Source organism: Dermochelys coriacea, chromosome 6, assembly GCF_009764565.3.
Source record: "Dermochelys coriacea isolate rDerCor1 chromosome 6, rDerCor1.pri.v4, whole genome shotgun sequence".
Lineage (NCBI taxonomy): Eukaryota > Metazoa > Chordata > Testudines > Dermochelyidae > Dermochelys > Dermochelys coriacea.
Genome location: NC_050073.1, coordinates 127,243,078 through 127,269,726, shown reverse-complemented (window position 1 = coordinate 127,269,726; position 26,649 = coordinate 127,243,078). Strand labels below are relative to the sequence as shown.

Here is a 26,649-nt window from a genome sequence, read left to right as displayed (position 1 = left end):
GTGATCACTTTCCATGACTGTACATTCTGAATGTATGTGCTCTCTTTTGCCCCCAAGGAACTTATTTATCTGCAGCTAGATACTTACTGTCTCAGATAACTGTGGTTCTGCCTCTTTTCCTTTTGCACCCGCACTGCCCCTTTACGTGAATTTGTTCCTCTGTAGTGGACCAAGAGTGGCAAAGACTGCAATAGCTGGCTCTTGTGTGACTTGACTCTTCTTATACGGGCCTGCTTGCATAAAAAAGACCCAAAAAGTACACAGACAATTGAGGAAATCAGCCTCTCTTCATGCTGGAATCTTCTGCCCTGCAGGTGGAGGACTACACATTTCTGCGGAAAGGCTATCTCAGGGTTGCAACGTTAGTGAGTTTTTCTTAAAATGCCTCAACGCTTACCTGAGGTCTGACTTGCTTTTTTACAGTTATTCGTCAGCGAGAAACACATTACGCCATTGAGTGTGTCTGTGTGGGTGCCAGCCTTGGTGTACGTGCCTTCTGTGCTGCCTCACGCCCCTGTAGGGGCAGGGCAACTGCGACCCTCCCTTAATTTCCTCTCGCTGCCCATGGAAGCAAGAGTGAACCTAGCGACTGTCCAATCTGTTAGGCTTTAGCTCCCACTAAACGCTTCAGAACTTTCCAAAATACTCTACTTGCTGTAGAAACAACAGATAAACTATGACCCACATAGATTGATTCCTGAAGTTGGACATGCCCCCATATAGCATGGTTCAACCGCCTACCTAATGGCGGACTCTCAAATCTTCAGGCTTCAAGCCTTGCTCTTTTACCCAACAGGCTAATTCTGCTAATGGATGGCATAGCATATGCCTCTTCTACTTGGGAGTGAATCATGCACCGGATATATGTTTGGTGTATTCCAATCATTTTCTTTGAGGAGTTGCAGGATGCTGAACTGAAGCTCCATTCACTGGAGCAGTCAGTGAAGGGCCTCTCTGGATCCAGGAGTCGGGTACCAGATAAAACATCTACAAGTACCCCCTCCAGTAGACATAGGATGCCCAAGGCTGGTGGCAAAGCAAATGCAGACATCAATGTAGCAAAGTCTGGTGTCGAGAGGCTACTCCAAACATCAGGGCAGAGACTCTAGGCAGGGCTTGGGATCTTCCAGGGGAAAGACTGCATAAAGCCTTGAGGGGAGGCAGGGGGATCACTAAATCTAGAGCTAGAGATGGCTCCTTGTTAACCATCACAGCATCACACACTTTGCAACCATCAGCACTGATCCCTGCAACAGTCACTGACAGCACTGATGCACACATATTTGGAGGATTCTTTTCCCATGTTGAAAATGACCCTTTTACTGAGACAACCACTGTCCTGGACCCTGATATACAGAGTGTGTCGTATGCCTTGGCATCACTGCTAGAAGAAATCTATTCTTCCCCACTATCACAGGAACATGTCTTCTCACCTCCCTCAAGCAGGGAATCTTCTCTCCTCAGGCCAACTTGTGAGACCATGGATAGACCAGGTGACGCTCCTTTTAGGGCCTGCAGCCACATGGGGATTAGTATTGGACTGCCATCATCAGGCAAGCCAGCCATATCCATATGGAATACTACCATTGACTTCCTGGGTTTACTGGGGACCTCCTTTGCATAATTCCAGGAGCAGAGCCCCATCCCATTCTAGGAAGAGGATGAGATTGCACTCCTCAATGGCGTGGCTTGCTAGACCACAGACAGTGGGCCAGGAAGAAAGCCAGGAATTCCTGAACATAGGATCAGAGGAGCAACACAATCTTACCTTGCCTTGTAAGGATGTTTCAACCTAATCGCAAGACAAAGCAATGACCCCAACACCGGCTGACTTTAGGACATCCTGAAATCTGCTTAAGAGAATAGCAGAGACTCCTGAAATAGATGTCAGTTAACCAAGAGAAATCTCTTAAATTTGATATGCTGATGACACCAAGCCCAGCCAGGATTGCCAATTGCAATAACTGAAGTGTGGTTTGACATAATGCCTTAGTGGGGTTAAACCTCTCTTCACCTGGCCTGGCTTGATGTCAGCATATTGAATTTACAAGATTTTTTTTTTTTTTTGGTATGACTGACATCTGTTTCAAGAATGTCTGTCTGCTATTCATTGCATCAACCTGCTGCTATCCTGGCCACAGCAAAAGGAGTGGAGAAGTGATACCAAGTTGTGCACAAGGCTATGAATATTTTTATGCCCACCCCATCCTGGGCTCGTTGGCAGACTCAGTGCGAGAAAAGTCTAACGAGCACCCTGAGAGATAGAGACCCAAAGAAACTCTGTTGGGTTGAGAGGAAAGCCTACTCTTCTGCCTTCCTGCGTGTCTGAGTGGCAAACTACAAAGCCCTTATGGCCAAATATAATTTTCTAACTTGGGACATAGCAACAGCCTTTGTTGTGCAAGCTTCCATCAGAGAACAGGAATGAGCTCAAGGAGGTAATCAGAGAGGTCCAATTAGGAGCCAAGATGGTCCTACAAGCGGCCATGGATGCTTTGGACATGGCAGCCAGGTCCATGGCTATCGTTGTTATTATATGAAATGCCTTATGGCTCCAGATGTCAGTGATTCCCAAGAGGTACAGGCCATGATATAGGGTTTACTCTTTGAGGGGATGGAATTGTGCAGCCAGCACACAGACAATGCTCTGCATTCCAAAGGGTCTGAAGACTACCCTGTGCTGCTTGGAAATGTGTACTATAGCCATTGCCAACCTCAGATGATATAGAGCAACCAGTTGTATCCCACCAAGCAGCCTGATACCCTCGAAAGATAAAGGCTAGATATGCCAGGACATGTCTTCCTCCTCTTTAGTGACGCACTCAGCACTAGTAGAACATTAATAAACTTGACAGGATTGTCAGGAGTTGGCTTAGGGCTCATTCAGAACATGTAACCTTTGTAAGTTGCCTTACCCCATTCTACCAGGTGGGGTGTGCCATAACATCTGACTGGTGGGTGTTGGAGATCAGTGCCCATGGCTGCTCCATCCGATTTCATTCACTGGATCTTTCTCACAAGAGCCTGCTGCACACAGAAGTAGCTTTGTAGCTTCATCTAGGAGCCAAAGAGGAGGTAGTACCAGAATACAGGGGAAGAGGCTTTTACTTCTGGTATTTATAGAATCCAGAACCATAGGGTTAGAGGGGAATGCAAGATCATCTAATCTAACCCCCTGCCAAGATGCAGCATTTGTTGGGGCTAAAGACAGATGGCTATCCAGCCTCCTTTTGAAAACCTCCAGTAAAGGAGCTTCCATGAACTCCCTAGAGGTCGGTTCCATTGTCCTGCTATTCTTACAGTCAGAAAGGTTTTCTTGAGATTTAGTCTAAATCTGCTATGCTGTAGTTTGAACCCACTGCCTCTTGTCCCACTCTCTGTGGCAAGAAAGAATGACTTTTCTCCATCTTTCTGATGCCAGCCTTTCAAGTATTTGAAGACCATATCTTGTCTTCCCCCTTATCTCCTCTTTTCTAAACTAAACATACCCAGTTTTTTAGCCTTTGCTCATACGGTTTGCTTTCTGTCCTTTTGATCATCTTTGTCACGTGCCTCTGGATCCTTTCCAGTTTCGCTACATCCTTTCTATACATTGGTCACCAAAATTGGACACAGGACTCCACCTGAGCTCTAAGCAGCACTGAGAAGTGCGGTACTAGCACCTCCGGTGACTTGCATGTTACGCCTCTGTTCATGCAACTTAAAATTACATTTGCTTTTTTTGCAAGAGCGTTGCTTTGCTGACTCATGTTGAGGTTGTGATCTACCACAATTCCCAGATCCTTCTAAGCAGTGCTGCTTGCAAGGCAGTTATCCCCCATTCTGTATTTATGCATTTGGTTTTTCTTCCCTAGGTGTAGCACCTCATTTATCTTCGTTGAAATTCATTTTGTTGTCTATAGTCCAGGTCTCCAATTTATCCAGATCTTTCTGGATTTTAGCTCTATCCTCCAAAGTGTTGGCAACCCACTCCCTTCACCCCAGCTTTGTCTCACCTGCAAATTTGATCTCTATTCCTACATCCAGGTCATTAATAAAAATGTTAAAGAACACTGGACCCAGAACAGATCTCTGGGAACCCCACCTGAGACCTCTCTCCAATCCGACATCATTCCATTAATAGTTACTCTTTGTGTGCATTTAACCAATTATGTATCCACTTACTGGTAGTTCCAGGGAGCTCGTCTTTCTCCAGCTCTTATTAGAATGTCACATGGGACTGTCAAAAGCCTTGCTGAAATCCCAAGTATATTATGTCTGCCGCATTCCTCCTATCCACTGAACCAGTTACTTTGTCAGAGAAGGAAATCTAGCTGGTTTGGCACGGTTTGTTCTTGGTAAACTCATTCTGGCTGCTGGTGATCACCCCTTTGTCCTACAGGTATTCACACATGGAATGTTTTATACGTTGCTCTAGTAGTTTCTCAGGTACCAAGGTCAGGCTGCCTGGTCTATAATTCCCTACTCCTCCTCTTTTTCCTTTTTAAAAATGGGCACCACATTAGCCCTTCTCCAGTCTTCCGGGACTTCTCCGGTCATCCATGAGTTTGGAAATATTGCCGGTTGTTCTGAGATTTCTTCAGCTAATTCCTTCAGCACCCTGTACAAAGAGGAGAGGTTTTTTTCCTGTCCTATACCTAAGGAAACTCATAAATATATGATCTGCCAGGTAGGAACCCACCGACCAAATGGTCAAACATTATGCCCGTGACGGAACGATGCTTCAGTTTTTGACTAAAATAGTTTAAAATTTCTCATTCCCGTTATCCAGTGAGGGGACTTCTTGCCAGTCACCTGTGTTGGGATCCACACTGACATGTACTCTCTGAGAGAATGGTATATACTGTACAGTAACTGCGGGTCTTTGAGATATTGCAGTCTTTACAGATCCCATGATCTGCCTCTAACCCCACTTTCCAGAGTCTGTACCAACCGCAGGCTTTGATTTGTGAGGGAGCTGCTGGAAGGTTGTGGCCTCCCTGCCCTTAATGCTGTCGCTTGAGGGCACAAGGTGCACATGCAGCTCTGATGGCCACAGCAGTTCAAAAGATTCCAGTCTTGTGGTGCATGTGCTCCTACAGTGAGATCCACACTGACTATACCACCTTGAAGAACCAGTCATAGAACCATAGAAGATTAGGGTTGGAAGGGACCTCAGGAGGTCATCTAGACCAACCCGAACTAAATCATCCCAGTTAGTGCAGGGTAAGTATTCTTTCCTGGCGTGATGTGTGGAGGAAGTCTGAAACTGCAACTTAACAAATATATTTGAAAAATGATTTCTGCTCATTTTCCCCATGATGTCTCTTTTCCAGTACAACTACCAGAATGCCTGGAATTATGGACAGTATTATGCTCCCCCTCCAACCTGATCAGAAGAGAGACTGGAGTTCATTGTGGTGGTTCAGCAAAGATGGAGTATGAAAATATATTTTTTTAAATTAGGGATGTGAACAAATGAACTATCGTAATCCCTGCAGTTTTGTCCTTTTGCATGTGAAACGAGCCCATGTTCACAGAGTACGTGAAGCAAGATTTGTGTGTTGGTAAATGATGCATTGATCTCTCTACACTGCTAGTTACCATAAATGCAACTTTATTTCCCACATTAACTTATGGAAAAATTATCTGGAGGCTTTTTTTGTTTTGTTCTGTTTTTGATTTAGCATTGCTTCAGTAGGTATTTTTAAATCCTTCAAGCTATAATCTTTTAAGCAATGAGGAAATTATGATGTCCAGTGTTTGTCACAGTAGCCAATACAAGAGATGAACAGTATGGAAAGGTCTATGAACATGAGCAGCCCCTTCTAATTTGTTTCATCTTTACCTGCTCTCCTCTTCACTATCCAAAAACCTTATTTCCTACCTGGCTCCTCCTGTGAAATTTTTCATGGTTCAAGTGAGCAGTGCCCTAATGAATCTATTGCCATGATCATAATGTATACAGTAATGTCAATATTTGAAAGTTATAATGTGTATTTTATATTTTACATAAAGTCACAAATTAAATGCAGTGCAAAATGGTTGCATCCCTTTTTTAAAAAGGCACTGAAACTATGGTGTTTGGGGTGGATGTAATTTAGAATTCTCATGTACAAGTTGTGAGTAAACTTTTTCATTTTGATCAAAGTGATCATTCTCTTTTGTAATAAAACCAAGGAACTATTCAGTAATTCTTTGAGCTTTGTTGGATTTTCTCTTTGCTATCCTATTAAAACTTTGTGAATGTAAAAACTCATTGTTATGCAGTTGAAAAACTTGTATGTCTGCACTGCAATTAAACACCCACAGCTGGCGTGTGTCAGCTGCCTCAGACTCATGGGGCTATCAAATTGCAGTGTTGACAGTTGAGCCCAGGCCCAAGTCAGCTGACACAACAGCCATGGGTGTTTAATTGCAGTGTAGATGTACCTATGTCCTTAACAATGCAACTACAACTACTAGCGTAACTAACTCGGGGCTAAAACATCCTTTAAAAAATACTATTTTTTTTAGTATTGGAAGTACTATTAACTGAGGTTCTACATTGACCTTTGCTCTCCTATAATGCAGATGGGTTTGAACACCAAAATTTAAGCTAACAAGCCACTGGTATTTTGAAGTTGAAGGGCACACTGAACTTCTGCAGCACAGGGGTTCTCCATTTACTCTTTTCTAGAGAGGCCACCTCCAGTGTTCAGCTTTGTAGAGCACACTTTTGAATATCATTCTTCTAGCACATACTGTGCTGAATTAAAAGTGGTGGGGGATAGGTGAAGATGTTTGCACTAAACCTCTATACAGTGGAGGTGCAAATGTACCTTTTAAGTTTCATCTAGTTTAGGGGGAAGGAAGTATGGGAGAAGAGTGCTTTGGGCTCATCTAGTTTTAGATTTAGGATTTGCCATGTGAGCCTGAACTGCATTCAGGAAACTATTTACCTCTGTCCACATACAGCACCTAAACCTTAAAAATAGAAAAACCTTTTCTTGACTGAACTGGAAGGGACTTGTGTGCCTAAGCATGATTTCAATTAGGTACCATTAATTACTAATGGCTCCTAAGTCTTTTATTCTGGTTTGTTTACTACTGTTGAAAAATTGTTTACAGCCCCTGCAGCTAGGTATCAAATCATAAATTAATAATTTGATACACTAGAAAAGGATTTGACCTACAAGCTAACAGTTCCTTTTAAATGAATGGCAGTGGCTGAAAGCTGGTGCTGTCACACAGCTTGGGTGTGTGTTTGTTTTATTTATACAAAAAAAAAAGCCAAAACTGGCTGAGAACTTAAGTTGGATGATAACGCATTGTAAGCCCTAGTGATGTTCTGAACAAGAGCCCTCAACTACAGTTGTAGCCGTTTCCATCACTTCATGCTGACATCTGTAGCTATTATGGACTCCCATAAAGACACTGGATTTAAGGCTTACTAGAACAGTGGTTCTCAAACTTTTGTACTGGTGCCTCCTTTCACATAGCAAGCCTCTGAGTGCCACCCCCCCTTATAAATTAAAAACACTTTAATATATTTAACACCATTATAAATGCTGGAGGCAAAGCCAGATTTGGAGTGGAGGCTGCCAGCTCACAATCCCCCATGTAATATCCTTGAGACCCCCTGAGGGTCCTGACCCCCAGTTTGAGAACCCCTGTACTAGAACCATCTGTACCCACTAACTTTTTGTCCTCTGATGGGGAACTGTTAACTGCGCACTTCACCTTGAATGGTTTCTTGTAATGTGTTAATTCCTTTGTGCAACAATTTGCTTTACCTTGCATTTAGCTGTGACGCTAAGTGCTTGTCTACACTTACAGGGCTGCAATTGTGCCCCTGTACTACTTAGTGAAGGTGCTCCCTATGCTGACAGGAGAGCATCTCTAGTGTCAATACTCCACCTCATGGAGAGGCAGTATCTATGTTGATGGGAGAAGCCCTCCTATCAACATTGCGCTGTCTACACGGGGGGATTATGGTGGTATAACTGTTGCTCAAGGGTGTGCATTTCCCTGAGCAACTTAAGCTACATCTACACTGCACACCTTACAACAGGTAGCGTAGCTGCTCTTTGTCACCGGGAGAGCTCTCCTGACCACAAAATAAAACCACCCCCGACAAGGGGCAGTAGCTTTGTTCCCAGAAGAGGGGCTCCTGCTGATGAAGCCCTGTCCACACCAGTACTTTCCAGCATTAAAACTTTTGTTGTTCGGGGGTGGGGTGGTTCACACCCGTGTGACAAAAGCATTAACAAGGAAAGTGCTAGTGTAGACAAAGCCTGTTATGCTGACAAATTGCTATTTGTAGACGAGGGCTATATACCTTTCCTAGGCCTTAAGTAGAGTCTGTATAAGCTCAAAAGTTTGACTTTCACCAACGACATTGTTCCAATAACATATTACCTCACCTACCATGTCTTTCTGCAGATATAAGGTTCAGAGTGACACACATAGTTAACAGTCTGGGAATCTTATGGGGGAAATCTCAAGGAATTTGCCCATCCTCACCCAGACACCTTATATTAAACCTCCATGAGAGACTAGTATGGCAGTATTGAGTATGTGAAACTTAAATGTAATTTTCTGCTGGATCTGCCTCACATCCCCAAATGCCAGACAGTTCAGTTCAGTTGAGAAGATCTAGGCCTAAATTCTGAAGCAGAGATACAAGAGTCCTACAAAGGAAATCAAGGCTACAAAACATAGTTGGTGTTCTGCAGTGCTCAACCTGCAACAACCAGAGCAATGAGATGGGACTGTGGTGCTTGCCTGACCAGGCCTGATGCAAACATGCTCCCTGACTTCACTGAGCTGTAAAATCTGTATTTGTAATACCAGCCCATGGACCTCGTCCTCTTTCAATACTGCAATACGTGGGATGCCACACTTCCTATGTATAAAAAACAAATGCAAATCAACCATAGATGCCACCTTAGATTGTGTATGTGAAAGTCTTTAAAACAATGAGGTAAGCACATAATGCATTTCATAAATGGGGAAACTGCACAGAACATTTAAGTACCTTACCACAACTCACAAAACATCTATTCCTGATTTTAAAATTGTCACATGGAGAATCCACAGCAACCCATGGTCAGTTGTTCCAATGGTTAATTAAAAAGGTCAAGAGGAACCAGATGCCATCACCTCCAGAGGGTTCAGCTAAATTTTGAGCAATGCCTGGAAAGTTACTATGAGGTTCTTACTGATTTATTTCCTAGCACTCAGTTTCTTTCTGCCCTCCCCCATTTCCAAATGGAGTCCAGTTTAGCTGACCACTAAAAAAATCCACATGGGTCACTGCTGTGATCAGAAAGCTAAACTAAAGACAACTTAGCCAACTGCAGTAAGAGGGTGGTAAGGCTAATACGTTCCTTGTTCAACTTATAGTGTTTTCCATGAGCCAAACTACAAAAGTGGAAATACACATACAGCTTACGTGGATCTGAACCAGGCACTGTTAGGGGCTTAAAGGAAGGTAAAAGTACAACAGCACTGAAGGGAGGGTTTAGCACCCAGGCCAATGTGGAAGGAAAAATGCTGACAAAATTTAAGTGGGTTTCCCTTCCCCTCATTGCAACAGATTGGGTTTATTTGTAAGTTGGATTTGTTCAATGTCTGCTTCCACTGCAGAACAGATTTTCCAGATAAGTTTACTGAAGTATGGAAGCACAAGGACAAAAAAAGTCAAACTACCTGCATCTATAATCTATTTTCTTTAGTGATGTTTTACTGTACAGCGATTGGGAAAAAACAAAATGATTTTCAATACAGAAGGCCATAGTTGTAACATTTCCTGAAGCAGTAAGAACAGAATTGCAGTTGGCAGACGTCTTCTCACTTATCGATGAATTCACAGCACTAAAGAAACAAGTTCTTCATGTCAATCAATATCCACCAATTCAACTTCAAAAAAGAGCTTTGCATTTGGAGGAATCCTGTTTGCACAAGAGTTAAAGACATTTTAACATAATCCAGTTGGATATATAAATTGGCTAGACATAACTTGCGACTTACCACCTGTTGTTTAACCTGACACTTCGAAGTTTGACATTTCAGTAACCTCTAGCAAGAAAAGTTTTCACCCCCACCAGTTTACATGCTGAAAACAAACTATTAAATTATTCACTGTATCTGTAACATAGCAGTGACCATACGAAACACTCAGTGCCAACGGTTGAGCAGGTAGATTTCACAAGGTCTTAATAAAATACTTGTGGCATGAGACTTTCCCCCTCGTAAAACCCAGCTAGGGTAGTGATGTAAGCAAGTCAGGAGCAGCATAAAGCCATAAATCTTCCTCATTTTAGGGTACTATTAATATTGCTGATTCAGCTTCCAGCAGGAAGAGGGGCAAAAGTAGCACAAGATTCTGGACAGAGCATCAACATGTGTCATTGGCAGAGCTGCAGGTCCAAAAAGAGCCACGAAGTAGGAGCAAGGGGAGAACTGTAGCCTCCAACCATCCATCAGCCATAGAGGGGGAGCAAGGCTAGGAGTCTGCTGAGCAGTTTTGCAATGGATGTCCCTGTCTGCTTTCCATTAGCCCTGTTTGCAGTTCTGGGAACATAAGAATGGCCAGAGTGGGTCAGACCAAAGGTCCATCCAGCCCAGTAGCCTCTCTACCGACAGTGGCCAATGCCAGTGCCCCAGAGGGAGTGAACCTAACAGGTAATGATCAAGTGATCTCTCTCCCGTCATCCATCTCCACCCTCTGACAAACAGAGGCTAGGGACACCATTCCTTACCCATCCTGGCTAATAGCCATTTATGGACTTAACCTCCACGAATTTATCCAGTTCTCTTTTAAACCCTGTTATAGTCCTAGCTTTCATAACCTCCTCAGGCAAGGAGTTCTACAAGTTGACTGTGCACTGAGTGAAGAAGAACTTCCTTTTATTTGTGTTAAACCTGCTACCCATTAATTTCATTTGGTGGCCCCTAGTTCTTATATTATGGGAACAAGTAAATAACTTTTCCTTATTCACTTTCTCCACATCACTCACGATTTTATGGACCTCTATCGTCTCTCCCCTTCGTCTCCTCTTTTCCAAGCTGAAAAGTCCTAGCCTCTTTAATCTCTCCTCATATCGGACCTGTTCCAAACCCCCTGATCATTTTAGTTGCCCTTTTCTGAACCTTTTCTCATGCCAGTATATCTCTTTTGAGATGAGGGGACCACATCTGTATGCAGTATTCAAGAGGTGGGACTATGGATTTATACAAGGACAATAAGATATTCTCCGTCTTATTCTTGATCCCCTTTTTAATGATTTTAACATCCTGTTTGCTTTTTTGACTGCTGCTGCGCACTGTGTGGACATCTTAGGAGAACTATCCATGATGACTCCAAGATCTTTCTCCTGATTTGTTGTAGCTAAATTAGCCCCCATCATATTGTATGTATAGTTGGGGTTATTTTTTCCAATGTGTATTACTTTACATTTATCCACATTAAAGTTCATTTGCCATTTTGTTGCCAAGTCACTTAGTTTTGGGAGATCTTTTTTAAGTTCTTCACAGTCTGCTTTGGTCCTAACTAGCCTGAGCAGTTTAGTATCATCTGCAAACTTTGCCACCTCACTGTTTATCCCTTTCTCCAGATCATTTATGAATAAGTTGAATAGGACTGGTCCTAGGACTGACCCTTGGGGAACACCACTAGTTACCCCTCTCCATTCTGAAAATTTACCATTTATTCCTACCCTTTGTTCCCTGTCTTTTAACCAGTTCTCAATCCATGAAAGGATCTTCCCTCTTATCCCATGACAACTTAATTTATGTAAGAGCCTTTGGTGAGGGACCTTGTAAAAGGTTTTCTAGAAATCTAAGTACACTATGTCCACTGGATCCCCCTTGTCCACATGTTTGCTGACCCCCTCAAAGAATTCTAATAGATCAAAAAGAAAAAGAAGGACTTATGGCACCTTAGAGACTAATATTTATTTGAGCACAAGCTTTTGTGAGCTACAGCTCACTTCATCGGATGCATGCAGTGGAAAATACAGTGGGGAGATTTATATACATAGAGAACATGAAACAATGGGTGTTACCATACACACTGTAACCAGAGTGATCACTTAAGGTCAGCTATTACCAGCAAGAGAGCAGGGGGGAAAAAAACCTTTTAGTGATAATCAAGTTGGGCCATTTCCAGCAGTTGACAAGAACGTCTGAGGAACAGTGGGGGGGTCGAGGGGGGGAAATACCATGGGGAAATAGTTTTACGTTGTGTAATGACCCATCCGTTCCCAGTCTCTATTCAAGCCTAAGTTAATTGTATCCAGTTTGCAAATTAATTCCAATTCAGTAGTCTCTCGTTGGAGTCTGTTTTTGAAGTTTTTTTGTTGAAGAATAGCCACTTTTAGGTCTGTAATCGAGTGACCGGAGAGACTGAAGTGTTCTCTGACTGGTTGTTGAATGTTATAATTCTTGACGTCTGATTTGTGTCCATTTATTCTTTTACATAGAGACTGTCCATTTGCTCCAACCCCTCAGACAGAGACAAACACCTACAAGATCTCTATCAAGCATTCTTACTACAGGACAGGCCCAACAAAGAAAACAACAGAACGCCACTAGCCATCACCTTCAGCCCCCAACTAAAACCTCTCCAACGCATCGTCAAGGATCTACAACCTATCCTGAAGGACGACCCATCACTCTCACAGATATTGGGAGACAGGCCAGTCCTTGCTTACAGACAGCCCCCCACCCTGAAGCAAATACTCACCAGCAACCACACACCACACAACAGAACCACTAACCCAGAAACCTATCCTTGCAACAAAGCCCATTGCCAACTGTGCCCACATATCTATTCAGGGGACACCATCATAGGGCCTAATCACATCAGCCACACTATCAGAGGCTCGTCCACCTGTGCATCTACCAATGTGATATATGCCATCATGTGCCAGCAATGCCCCTCTGCCATGTACATTGGCCAAACTGGACAGTCTCTACGTAAAAGAATAAATGGACACAAATCAGAGGTCAAGAATTATAACATTCAAAAACCAGTTGGAGAACACTTCAATCTCTCTGGTCACTTGATTACAGACCTAAAAGTGTCAATACTTCAACAAAAAAACTTCAAAAACAGACTCCAAGGAGAGACTGCTGAATTGGAATTAATTTGCAAACTGGATACAATCAACTTAGGCTTAATAGAGACTGGGAGTGGATGGGTAATTACACAAAGTAAAATTATTTCCCCATGTTTATCCCCCTGACCCCCCACTGTTCCTCAGACATTCTTGTCAACTACTGGAAATGGCCCACCTTGATTATCACTATAAAAGGTTCCCCTCCTCCACCCCCGCTCTCCTGCTGGTAATAGCTCACCTTAAGTGATCACTCTCATTACAGTGTATATGGTAACACCCATTGTTTCATGTTCTCTATGTATATAAATCTCCCCACTGTATTTTCCACTGAATGCATCTGATGAAGTGAGCTGTAGCTCATGAAAGTTTATGCTCAAATAAATTTGTTAGTATCTAAGGTGCCACAAGTCCTCCTTTTCTTTTTGCGAATACAGACTACACAACTGCTACTGTGAAACCCGTCTAATAGATCAGTAAGACATGATCTCCCTTTACAGAAACCATATTGACTTTTCAACAACAATGTATGTTCTTCTATGTATCTGATAATTTTATTCTTTACTATTGTTTCAACTAATTTGCCCGATACCCATGTTAGACTTACTGGTCTGTAACTGCCAGGATTGCTTCTAGAGTCCTTCTTAAATAGCGGCATTACATTAGCTATCTTCCAGTCATTGGTTACAGTAGCTGGTTTAAAGGACAGACCATACCATAGTTAATAGTTCTGCAATTTCACATTTGAGTTCTTTCAGAACTCTTGGGTGAATGACATCTGGTCCCGGTGACTTGTTACTGTTAAGTTTCTCAATTAATTCCAAAACCTCCTCTAGTGACACTGCAATCTGTGACAATTCCTCAGATTTGTCACCTACAAAAGATGACTCAGGTTTGGGAATCTCCCTAACATCCTCAGCCATGAAGACTGAAGCAAAGAATTCATTTAGTTTCTCTGCGATGACTTTATCATCTTTAAGTGCTCCTTTTGTATCTCGATTGTCCAGAGGCCCCACTGGTTGTTTAGCAGGCTTCCTGCTTCTGATGTACTTAAAAAACATTTGGTTATTACCTTTTGAGTTTTTGGCTACCTGTTCTTCAAAATCCTTTTTGGCTTTTCTTATTACATTTTTACATTTAATTTGGCAGTGTTTATGCTCCTTTCTATTTACCTCACTAGGATTTGACTTCCACTTCTTAAAAGATGCCATTTTCTCTCTCACTGCTTCTTTTACATGGTTAAGCCATGGTGGCTCTTTTTAGTTCTTTTACTATGTTTTTTTAATTTGGGATATACGTTTAAGTTGAGCCTCTATTATGATGTCTTTGAAAAGTGTCCATGCAGCTTGCAGGAATTTCACTCTAGTCACTGTACCTTTTAATTTCTGTTTAACTAACCTCCTCATTTTTGCATAGTTCCCCTTTCTGAAATTAAACGCCACAGTGTTGGGCTGTTGAGGTGTTCTTCCCACCACAGGAATGTTAAATGTTATTATATTGTGGTCACTACTTCCAAGCAGTCCTGTTATAGTTACCTCTTGGACCAGATCCTGCGCACCACTCAGGAATAGATCAGGAATTGCCTTTCCCCTTGAGGGTTCCTGTAACAGCTCCTCCAAGAAGCATTCATTTAAAATATCGAGAAATTCTGTCTCTGCATTTCATCCTGAGGTGACATGTACCCAGTGAATATGGGGATAATTGAAATCCCCCACTATTATTTTTTTTAATTTTGATAGCCTCTCTAATCTCCCTTAACATTTCATTGTCACTATCACTGTCCTGGTCAGGTGGTCGATAATACGTAAAAGAATAAATGGACACAAATCAGAGGTCAAGAATTATAACATTCAAAAACCAGTTGGAGAACACTTCAATCTCTCTGGTCACTTGATTACAGACCTAAAAGTGTCAATACTTCAACAAAAAAACTTCAAAAACAGACTCCAAGGAGAGACTGCTGAATTGGAATTAATTTGCAAACTGGATACAATTAATTTAGGCTTGAATAGAGACTGGGAGTGGATGGGTCATTACACAAAGTAAAATTATACTTCTGTTATATTCTTATTAGAGCATGGAATTACTATCCATAGAGATTCTATGGAACATGTGGATTAATTTAAATTTTTTATTTCATTTGATTCTACATTTTCTTTCACATATAGTGCCACTCCCCACCCCACCGCACGACCCGTTCTATCCTTCCGATATATTTTGTACCCCGGAATGATTGTGTCCCATTGATTGTCCTCACTCCACCCGGTTTCTGTGATGCCTATTATGTCAATATCCTCCTTTAACACAGAGGCACTGTAGTTCACCCATCTTATTATTTAGACTTCTAGCATTTGTGTACAAGCACTTTAAAAACTTGTCGCTGTTTATTTGTCTGCCCTTTTCTGATGTGCCAGATTCTTCGTGAATGTTTCTCATTTGATCTGGCCATACTTTGTCCTTTTTCATCCCCTCCTCCTGACTAAACCCTCAAGAATCTGCATCAATAGACTCTCCTCTAAGACAAGCCTCTGTCCGACCCACGTGCGCCTCTGCAGCCATCAGCTTCCCAACCCCGCCCCTGCCCCCCCAATCTCTTAACATTAAAAAGGTTGCAGAGCAGTTTTTAAACTAAGTGTTGGCAGCCTGGATCCACTCTGGTTTAGGTAAAAAGAAAAGGAGTACTTGTGGCACCTTAGAGACTAATGAATTTATTAGAGCATAAGCTTTCGTGAGCTACAGCTCACTTGCATCCGATGAAGTGAGCTGTAGCTCACGAAAGCTTATGCTCTAATAAATTTGTTAGTCTCTAAGGTGCCACAAGTACTCCTTTTCTTTTTGCGAATACAGACTAACACGGCTGCTACTCTGAAACCTCTGGTTTAGGTGGAGACCATCCTTCGTGTATAGGCTCCCCCATCCCAAAAGTTTCCCCAGTTCTTAATAAATCTAAACCCTTCCTCTCTATACCATCGTCTCATGCACACATTGAGACTCTGAAGCTCTGCCCGTCTACCTGGCCCTGCATATGGAACTGGTAGCATTTTTGAGAATGTCACCATAGAGGTCCTGGGTTTCAGCCTCTTTTCTGGCAGCCTAAATTTGGCCTCCAGGACGTCTCTCCGAGCCTTCCCTTCATCATTGGTACCTACATGTACCACGACCACCGGCTCCTCCCCAGCACTACACACAAGTCTATCTAGATGCCTCAAGAGATCCGCAACCTTCGTACCAGGCAGACAAGTCACCAGGGGGCACAAGTTGAGATGCTGGAGACAAAGGGCGTATTTTCCCTTTCTCCCCCTCCTACCAGCAGCACAAATAGCTAGCAAGGAAAAGAGACAAGTAGGATATAGGGAGCGTTCAGCAAGGTCACCCACTTCCGTTTTCTCCTTGTGTCCTCCGGCCAGAGGCATTCTGGAACATAAGCGCAGATGAATCTCACTATTTCCTCTTCTCTTTGCTGCTGAAGCAATGAAAACAGACTTCTCTCTTTCTCCCACCCCGACCGTTAGGAACATAAGAACGACCATACTGGATCAGACCAATGGTCCATATAGCCCAGTATCCTGTCTTCTGACAGTGGTCAGTGCCAGAGGGAATGAACAGAACAGGGCAATCAAGTGACCCATCCCCAGTTATCCCATCCCAATTTCTGGCAGTCACAGGTTTAGGGACCCCCAAAGCATGGAGTTGCATCCCTGACCCCCTTGGCTAATACCCATTGATGGACCTATCCTCCATAAACTTAATCTAATTTTTTTTTTAACCCAGTTATAGTTTTGACCTTCACAACATCCTGTCAATGAGTTCCACAGGTTGACTGTGCGTGTCTGTCTTTTAACTAGGGTGACGACATGTCCCCTTTTAAAGGGACAGTCCCATATTTAAGCCCCCCTGCAGGTGTCCCAACTTAAAAACATGCCTCCCTCTCCCCACCCCGTGTTGCCTCGGGAAGACATGGTGCCAGGTACCAGGAGAGGCGGGTCTGTCCCAGAGGCCCAGCCAGGCACTGACGGTGGAAAGAGCTGGTCAGGGAGGGTCAGATCGGTTGGTCACCCCCACACCGTGAGAGAGAGGTGTACAGGAGTGTGTGCGTCACCTCTCCCCATGTGAGCCCTAAAGCTTTAAAGATAAGGTAAATAAAAAGAATCCAACTACAGTATTTCTTTTTAACAAGGGCTCAGTCAACTTGATGTTAATTTGAATGTTTGTACTGCATAGTTCTGACTGATTGCCATTGAACTTGCTTGAATACGAGTTATTTTAACAGGTGTCCTGTATTCAGCATAGGGAAATATGGTCACCCTACTTTTAACCAGTTACTGACCCATGAGAGAACCTTCCCTCTTTTCCCATGACAGCTTACTTTGCTTAAGAGCCCGTGAGGAATCTTGTCAAAGGCTTCTTGAAAGTCCAAGTATACTATATTATCCACTGGACCCCCCTTGTCCATCCCCTCAAAGAATTCTAATAGAATCTGATTCCCCTTCATTTAAAGCACAGCAAATTACCTCTTTACTACCCTCATATGGTCCCCAGATAGACCACTGAATTTGTTTCAGTGCTAGAGGTGGAAACATTTAAGGGAATGCATATTTATATGCAGAGGAGAGAGGAAGAACTATGCCAATGAAGCTACCACAGAAGAATGGGAAGTCATCCCTGTTCCCAAACTAGTGTCATGCCTCAGCTAGGATGTGCTGCTCCTAGTTCAGCTAGGACACACTTTTAAAGCATAAACTGTCATTAGCATTTTGAAATACATACATACATTAATTTCACCCATATTCACTTAGGCTTCCACCCTAAGCCAACCCGTGACTGCAAATGTATATTCCATTGCTAGATCCCTGCCTGCAGGGCCTTTGCCCTGCCAAGCGCGCGTTTGTGACAGCCAGTAGTACAAGTCTGCTCTTTTCCCACTGTATTAACTGCTAAGCAGAGGCAACAATCTCTGAAACAAGTGTGCACGGCAGGCGCTGCTGAGAGAGAGTGCACACTCCAAAATGGTCCTGTTCTTCAAGTCAAGCACCATGTTGCCAATGTACACCCCACCAGAAATCCATCTTTGCCTTGGTTATATGTTTCCAGAGGGAAAATCTTACTGCAAAGAGACTTGAATAACAAGAACGTTTCCAAAAGGTACATTCAATCCTGTTCATATTTTCAAGTAAAAGGATACTTGGCATCAGGCTGCCCTTTCTTCCCATAAGCCCATTCAGGTTCAATTTCCAGATGAGCCTTCTCCCCTTTACTCATTGTCAACAGAGCTTCATCCCACTAAAAAAGAAAGTATGTTGTAACATGAACTTCAAAAAAAAAAAAAAAAAAAAAGTAATTTCCACATTTCCAACTCTATCCTTTTAAGTACCTGGGCTCTGAGCCAGAACACACACAAGTAAACCTTCCCAGCTTGCAGCTTAACTGCACATGGCCTTCCAAGCAGTAGTGTTCGACAACTGGATTTTTCCTTTTAAAAAATGAAAACGGGTTCCACAATAACACCTGCTCAAGAGCTGTTCTAGGATTTACTGCCACTGATTTGGATTTATAGCCCAGGTACATACAGTACAGTGGAAACTAGCCTCTGAAGTTTAGTAAGTTTAGTATCCCCTGATGTGAAGATACTAATAGGCCAAATCTTTCTTATTTCAAAAAGAGTATGAAACTCAGAGTGTGTGTTTTCACAGATTCCATTTATTTTGGGATGTACAGATAAGCAGTTATCCATCCGGGGTTTATAAAGTTTGATAACTAATTTTATCTCTCAGTGCTTGTCCCTCCCCGTGCCAAACCTCATAGCTAGTGTTCAGAGTTTAGCACAGTATCAGCTTATCAGATAACAGGTGGTGTTCAGATCTCAGCTGTTTGAGGTGTATGGCAACAATCCAAGCATGGAAGTGTTACAACAAGAGACTAAAGCTTATCACAAAAAACTGAAGCAAGTGTTTCCTTGCAGCAGTGGGCACAAGACCAATGATATTTTGGGGGCGTCTCCCTCCGTAAGTAGCTGTCACAGTACATCCATGCAGAGCCACAGCAGTCGTGCATGGTACTGGTGGGGAACCTGATCCTGCACAGAGAAATGCAGCAGGGCAGCCACCAAGTTACTACTATTCAGCAGTAGAAGGGAGGCAACGAGCAGGGCCTGTAGCTAAGCACCTCATTATAAGAGGATACACCCACAGCTCCTCAGACATACCCACGCTGCATCCACACCTGCCCCCATTCTCTAGGCTCTCCAATATAAGCAGGCAGGCAGATATGTAAAGGGCTTGACACATCTGCTTTGCCCAGAGGACTATACCTAGGACTTTACTTAGCTACCCATCCTTTTAAAAGTAGCCTTCACTTGCGCTAGTGACAATCCAGAGCTCCATGCTGTGCCCTGTGCAAGGATCAAACTTAAGCGTGATCAGTTCTTCAGAGTTCTGAAGTGAAATCCAGACACACCATACTGGCTCGCAACTGTTCTTCTGACACAATGACACGCATCAGAGCTTGGGGATAGTTCAGGATACCGTTTAGCTCGTCTGTTCAGCTTTGGCATGAGGGGTGACTGAGTGGGTAGAAGAGGGGCTCTGGCGGGAGATAAGGATATGTTGACTGACTTGTCAGGTTACTGGAACCAGCACATACTGTCAGTTTGCATTGTGGTAGGGCTAGATGCACAAAGGGACTTGGATGCCTAGGTGCCTCTTTAGGCACAATTGACATTCACAAAACTACCACTCAGCTGCCACCAAACCCTCTAGGCACCTAAATCACCACTTCATGCATAGGTTTCCATGGGTGGGCAAGCTTGTCAGAGCCCTCGCTCAGGCAAACCTTATCGGATTTCTCAAACTAGGCATTCCTCCGCACCTCTTGCCTACAGGGCCAGTCTGGCATGTATGCTCTCAGCAGACCTAACCTGCATATGACCTCCCAGGGCAAAGTTAGGAATTCTGGGGGCTGTCTATCTGTATCAGAATACTCATCAGCTCAATGGTTAGGGTCCTAACCTGGGTTGCGTGACAGCCACTCAGCCTGGTTTGGAGCAGGGATTTGTCCCAGGAGAGAGCCCTAATCACCAAGTGCCTGTCTATTCTGTGGCAGGTCTATCTCCTTTGTTTGTGCTGGTCCACTATCTAAAAAAACCTGACTATTCACTGGAGCAGGGCCTTGAACTTGACTCCCTAACCATTTGGGTATGGAGATACTTGCTAACTCTCTCTTTTTCTCTGGCCTAATGAATATTATTTATACAGAGAAACCCTCCCCTCCCCCATAGGGCACTCAACTGAAACATGAGAGACCTGGCTTCAAGTCCCTGCTCTAAATCAGACAGGGCAGGGATCTGAAAACAGAACCCTTGCATCCCAAGTGAGTGCCCTGACCACTGGGCTATTAGCTATAGTGGGGTGGTGGCCTGTCTTTCTGGCATATCACAAGAGCGAGCTGATCTAGCTTAGGCCTTGACTCCAGGAGAGGTATCATGGTGGAGAATTCCAAGCAGAGAGAGGTGCCTCTCTCCATTCTGTCAGTCAGGTGCCTAAGGTCTGGACTGATGCAGATTAGGCACCTGCATACCGCTGTGGATCTGGGCCCTAAGCCCCAAGCTTTTCTTCTGCATTTCACACTTCTGCTTAAGTGCTTCCTGGCTCAGTTTGCTGAGTTCTGAGAATCGTTTTCTTAGGCACCTCACTCAGGGCTGTGAATATTATTAGATGTAGGACCCCTAGCAGTTAGACTCCTTTGTGAGTGCAGCCTGTCGCACGCAGGGGCTCCAATCAAGGCTCACTGTGCTGTACAAATATCTAACAAACTGTCTCTGACCCAAAGATCATACACTCGAATACTGCTGTCCACGTGTTTAGTTATGGGGGGGCCTAGCTCTGGGAAGTTAGATGAAGCCATTTATATAAAAACTGAAATAAAACATATTCCTGGCATAAGAGCTGTTAACTCACTCTCTTCCCCAGATAATTCAGAGAAGCACCCAACAGATGCACACCAACAGGTAATCCTACAGACCAAGGACTTCATCAGACTTTGACACAGAGACTTTTATGTGGTTTACTTACGCCTCTGATAACTTTTCCTACACCAACTTTGAAGCTTAAAGGTTTGGCTCCTTTTTTCTTCTTTGAACCTGAAAGACACTTGTAGATGCATTTATTCGGCCAAAGTTAAGTCATTAACTAGATCACACTAATATTTCTGACTAGAACTACCACTACAGTTATGCACTACAAATATCTACTGCACCAAGATATTTATTATAGATGAGCTATAAATGAATTTCCCCACGTTTCATATAATTTAATCATTCAAAATAGCAGTTAAATAGCAAACAATGGGGCAAATTCACTCTTGATGCAAGTGCCCATAGTTTCTTTAAACCAGTGAAGTTGCACTAACACCAGAGCTGATATTGATGTAACAACAGAGAAGATTTATTTCTATGGTATTAGAAATGCAGTAAAGTACTGTATTTGGCAAGCAACATGTTCAATAAAATCAGCAGGGAACCAATTTTATGTACAACATCTGGAGTGGAAAAACAGACTGTAAAACAATGAGCTGAACCTTGCATAGTATTGCAATTACAACTTATTACTCTTAACAGTGCTATAAAACTGCTGCAAAATTTATGTTTCTAGCACTTGTCTCCCCCATAAGCTATGTATTTTACACACTTATCCCCCAAGCATCTCTGCATTTAACTGATAATTATTATACAAGCTGTCTGCTTGGACAGCTAAATAAGCTACCACCACTCAGGTTCTATAGCTAAACAGAGTTTTCTGAATTAAAATCCTTTATCTCTGCCCTTCTGCAGAGCCACAGGCATTACTAAATCAGTATGTTTCACATTATCCATGGCCTGGAAATACCATTTGTAGCCTATGGCAAGATGCAGGGATCATGTTATAGAAGTGAGTCCTCAAAGAATACCCTGCTTTCTCTCTTGGAAAGATTCATCCAAGAACTGACAGCAAGACAACCCTGATTGCAACACGACACGGGGCAGAAGCAGTTTCTTAGGACCCAGGCTATTCAAGCATTTAAGAAACAAAGACAACTTGGTGATTAGCATTCCAGCTAATTTCTTCCACTCATATGTTGTGTAAACCATCTGAACTCTTTAAACCTGCAAGACCTTTTTATCCATGTGACCTTACTTGTTTGAATATTGGTATCGAAGACAGTCCCATCCTGTAACTTTCCCGTATACCAGCAATGAACGACATCTCCTTTTTTGGGAAAGTTAGTTTTATCCCCCTTTTTCAGAACTGATTTTGTATATTTTGGTGGACCCTGAATTAAGACAGAAATAGAGAATTACCACAATCTTAATGACTCGTCCCAAGTTACCAACAAAGAACAAGATGGACCAACTGAAGCTAATTGAGTTTAAGCCACTGAATGAACCACATTCAGATACTAAGGTGAACAGCACCCATACATGCTTTTAAATTAATATAGTCTGTACAGTACTTTAGTATCCTTTGGGAAGGAAACGGTTATATAAATGTAGTCTATGCTAATCCAAGATTGGTCCTGATGCCGAAGTTATTTAAAACTTTGGGGAGAAATCTGCATGAGAATGACTACTGGCTCAAAATATGCTGGGTAAGTGAGAAGTTGAATCAAGGTCCAATTTTTTAATCAGATGAGGGTCTTCCAGAAAACTACAAATACAGACTTATAACGAACAACAACTTGTAAATAAACACTTCACAGCTGTCACTTCTGGTGAGAAAGCAAACCAAGAGCACTCAATTTCTCTTTACCAGTTTGTATATGTTACGCTGCTCAGCTCTCTTAACATCACTGAAAATGTCTTCATGGGGCTTTGGCCCTCAAATGTACCCCTGTCCAGTTAGTGTCTATTCCAGCAAGAGAGAAAATGCTGAGGGGATATATTGTACCAATAAAAGAAACATTTTGCAGTAATATTAACACTTTCTGCTTGGATACTGCCATCCAACCAAAGATCCCACTAGTGAACGTTTGTCCGCCATACCACTTCACTTCCAAGAACTGTTCTGTTCAGCTTAAACAATTTCAGAATCAATTTAAGGAACCATTCCAGGTTGCACGCTTTATTAGCAATCCCCCTCAACCCAGCCCACTCAAATTCTCTATCTTTTATCATTCAAGGTTTCAAAAGCATTTGTTCTACTACATAGGCAGTAGTCCTAATCTAAGAAAGAGTAGTTTTCTATACAAACCTCATCAACAATCTCTTCAGGCTTAGTTTCTTTTGCCTTGTCTTCATCAATTTTGACGTTCTTTATCTGTTCCGTCACTTTATCTGCACACTCTGTGCCTTTAAAACGCTGTAAGGAAAGCCTTTATCATTACCTGCTACATACTAGGATAGGAAATCCTTCAGAAGGCTGTCAAAAAATCTACTTTACAGCTTTTATATACTTAAGGACCAGTTCTGGAGGGGAAACAACCATGGATTCCAATAATCAGCAGTATTAAGGCTCTACAATGGACTGAAGTCAGATATGGGGTGATCATTTCATGAAAAGTGTTTGCCCACAGGTGATATTTTTCTGTGAGAGTTCATTCAAGAGAGTAGTGACCGTCTAGTTTCACCCACATAGTTGTTATTGGGGCATTTAGTGTACTGGATGAGGTATGCCACCTGTTGTGATAGGCATGTGTAGGACCCAGGGATCTTGAGAGGTGTGTTGTGGGGGGTACTAAAGGGCCACTTCACCTTGAATGGTCTCTTAGGTTAGAATATGTAACTACTTATGCTAAACAATCAGTTCTACATTGTACTTAGTTGCTACGCTCTGAATACCTTTCCCAAAACCTGGCCTCTTTCACTAACAGACGTTAGTCCAATAAAAGATATTACCTCACCTCTCTCTAATAACCTGGGATCAAGGTGGCTAAAACATTGCAAACTGAAATACGAGTTATTTAAATATGTATAACGATGCAGGATATTTATAAAGTATAAAAGATGTCACAAGGTTTCTGACAACTGAAGATACACAGGCTGTATTTGCATGACTGGTTATCTTAATTTGCTTTGAAGGGCATGCACAATCAAAATATGTTCCTCTAGATTAAAAAAATATATATTCAAATGATCTGGATTTTGATCCCAAAGGAAAAATTCAAAACCCAGCAAAACCATCACTCAATGAGAACTACTTATATATCAAGTGTCAGCTATCAAACTTCATCCATGTTCGTGTTATTCTGTGAATTGTGGCAATACCCTTTTAAAAAGTTCTATTAACTTGGTTTAACTTGAACAAGTAATGTTTCTGATAGCACACCCTATAAATAACATGCACAGATTTTTTAAGTTATTTTTATCAAATATCTGGGTGTTTCTGTTCCCGTAATGATATTCAGAAGGCCCCTTGTTGAGATCTGAAAGCCGTATCAGACTCTTTCCCCTCTAGCCCCTTCCTCTCTGAGCACACACTATCTGTCTCTTCAGTTCCAATTTTGTTGCTATTATTAGCAAGAGTGTGCAGGAGACAGGAAAAACAAAGGATCAACAAATGATGAAGCTGACTATAGAGGGTGCTGTCAAACATATAAAGCGAAGAAGAGAGAAAAATCTCACCTTTCAGTGACAAATGACTGCCTTAGGAGCCACAACAGGCACGCGCTATTCCAACGCAAGTGTGATTGTGAAGTTGACAGTGTCCCTTTAAATAGATTAACACTATTTTCATGCACTCAAATGAAAAGCAGCAAGAATTTTGCTCCAAGTTCGAAAACAAAAATATGCTTCAGCTACAGAACAATTCAGCCAAACAGGCAAATGGTTTGGAGAACGTGGAAATGAGGCTAGAACGAAAACCATCTGTGTTCTCAGTCACAAGCAAGTGCTATAACAACAAGGGGCTCTTTGTCCCATACAGGCCTAGGAGAGGCAAGTACCCACCTGAGTTTCAAAGAGCTGGTTATAGACCGTAACTAACTGATCCTTGGTCGCAGTCTTGGCCACGTTTTTTATGTGCCCCAGTAACTTGTGTTCTGCAAGAAACTACAGACAAGAGGGGAAAATTTAGCTGAGTTGCCAGGGCTTTCCGTGCCCGCAATCTGCCGTGAAAGGGCCTGGGGTGCTAGCATTGCTGGGGGTGGCAGGTTGCACTCGGGGAGTTGGGGGCTCTCACAGGATTGACCTGTCACACCCTTAGGGGTGCCTGGGGTGGCGTGTCTGGCCAGGGTGGAGTCGGAGGTGGGGGTGTCACGGGGACTAGCTGGGGTGGAGTCGAGAGACAGGGGCATGGAATCTAACCCAGGTGAAGTTGGAGGTGGCCATGTTCTCCTGCTGGGGTGGAGTCAGGGGACCGGGCCAGAGGAGGGAGTCAGGGGTGGGCATGGGATCCTGCAGGGGGTGAGTTGGAGGGTCTGGGCTGGAGAAGATCATAGGGTCTGGTTGCAATGAGTCGGGGGCGGGGGGGGGGCGAAGCTGTAGAGGATCATGGGGTCCAGGTGGGGGGGCAGGCTGGGGAGGATCGTGGGGTCTGGCCGGGGTAAGGCGCAGGGGGGCAGGTCGGGATTGCCGCAGGGTCCGGCTGGGGTGAGGGGAGCGGGGCTCTGGCCGGGGGGGTCTGGGCGGGGATGAGGCGAGGAGGGGATGGAGGTCAGGTCCGGTGGCCGTAGGGTCCGGCCCGGGCGAGGCAGGAGGGAGCGGGGGACCGGCCAGGGCGAGGCAGGGCCGGTGGCCGCGGGGTCCGGCCGGGGCGGGGCGGGGCGGGGCGAGGCGGGGGGGCAGGGCCGGTGGCCGCGGGGGTCCGGCCGGGGCGGGGCGGGGCGGGGGGGCAGGGCCGGTGGCCGCGGGGTGCGGCCGCGCCTCGCGCAGCTGCCCTCAGGAGGGCGCGGGAGCGGAGCGGCCGCGAGCGCCGGCCCCTCCCCCCCGTACCGCCTGCGCCGCGTGCTCCTGCAGGAACTTGATCAGGTCCTTCTTGGGCAGCGCCTCGCTGCGCAGCTCCTCGGCGCTCCAGTGCCGCGGCGGGGCCGCCGCCATCTTGCTGCGCCGCGCCCCCGACTCCGTCGCAGGGGCTCCCGCGCAGCGCGTGGCCGGGGCGGGGGGCGGGACCAGAGGGCTGTGGGAGGGGCCAAAGGGGTCGGGGCGTGGCCTGGGCTTGGTGGGCGGGGCCGATGGGGTGGTAGGTAGAGTAGCCGTGTCCATTTTAAGAACAGGAGGACTTGTGGCACCTTAGAGACTAGCACATTTATTGGAGCAGAAGCCTTCGTGAGCTACAGCTCGCTTCATCGGATGCATCGGAAAGCTTATGCTCCAATAAATGTGATAGTCTCTAAGGTGCCACAAGTCCTCCTTTTCTTTTTGTGGATACAGACTAACACGGCTGCTACTCTGAAACCTTTCTTTACTGTGTTATTATCAGGGAAATTGGTTTAAGAGACAGTCTGATAAAATGCCTGATTAGAGCATTTTAAACGGGAGCATGACGGGTCAGTGAAATAGGTGAATAACTTCTGTTCGGTTCTGTTCCCCATGGCCTAGTTTGACATGAGTAAAGTGATGGCTAGTAACTTTCCAGCCTGGTACGTACTATGGTTGACAGTC

The 26,649-nt window shown here is 43.9% G+C and overlaps 2 protein-coding genes across 2 annotated transcripts in view; one reads left to right on the top strand and one right to left on the bottom strand.

Moving 5' to 3' along the window:
- Nucleotides 1-6,173, top strand: part of PRPF39 (pre-mRNA processing factor 39) — a 33,488-nt gene extending 27,315 nt beyond the window's left edge. The window contains exon 13 of the mRNA XM_038407850.2: nt 5,316-6,173. Within this exon, the coding sequence (XP_038263778.1) occupies nt 5,316-5,372 (57 nt within the window). The 3' untranslated portion in view covers nt 5,373-6,173. The remainder of the gene's footprint in view (nt 1-5,315) is intronic.
- A 3,506-nt stretch (nt 6,174-9,679) lies between these two features.
- On the bottom strand, nt 9,680-26,149 carry FKBP3 (FKBP prolyl isomerase 3). The gene is made up of 7 exons (XM_038407856.2): nt 25,981-26,149; nt 24,997-25,098; nt 23,303-23,410; nt 22,250-22,385; nt 21,149-21,216; nt 18,265-18,362; nt 9,680-9,914 (listed from the first exon to the last, which is right to left on the bottom strand). The coding sequence occupies exons 1-7, from the start codon at nt 26,083-26,085 to the stop codon at nt 9,860-9,862; spliced, it is 672 nt and encodes a 223-aa protein (XP_038263784.1). The 5' UTR covers nt 26,086-26,149; the 3' UTR covers nt 9,680-9,859.
- Between the last annotated feature and the right edge of the window lie 500 nt (nt 26,150-26,649).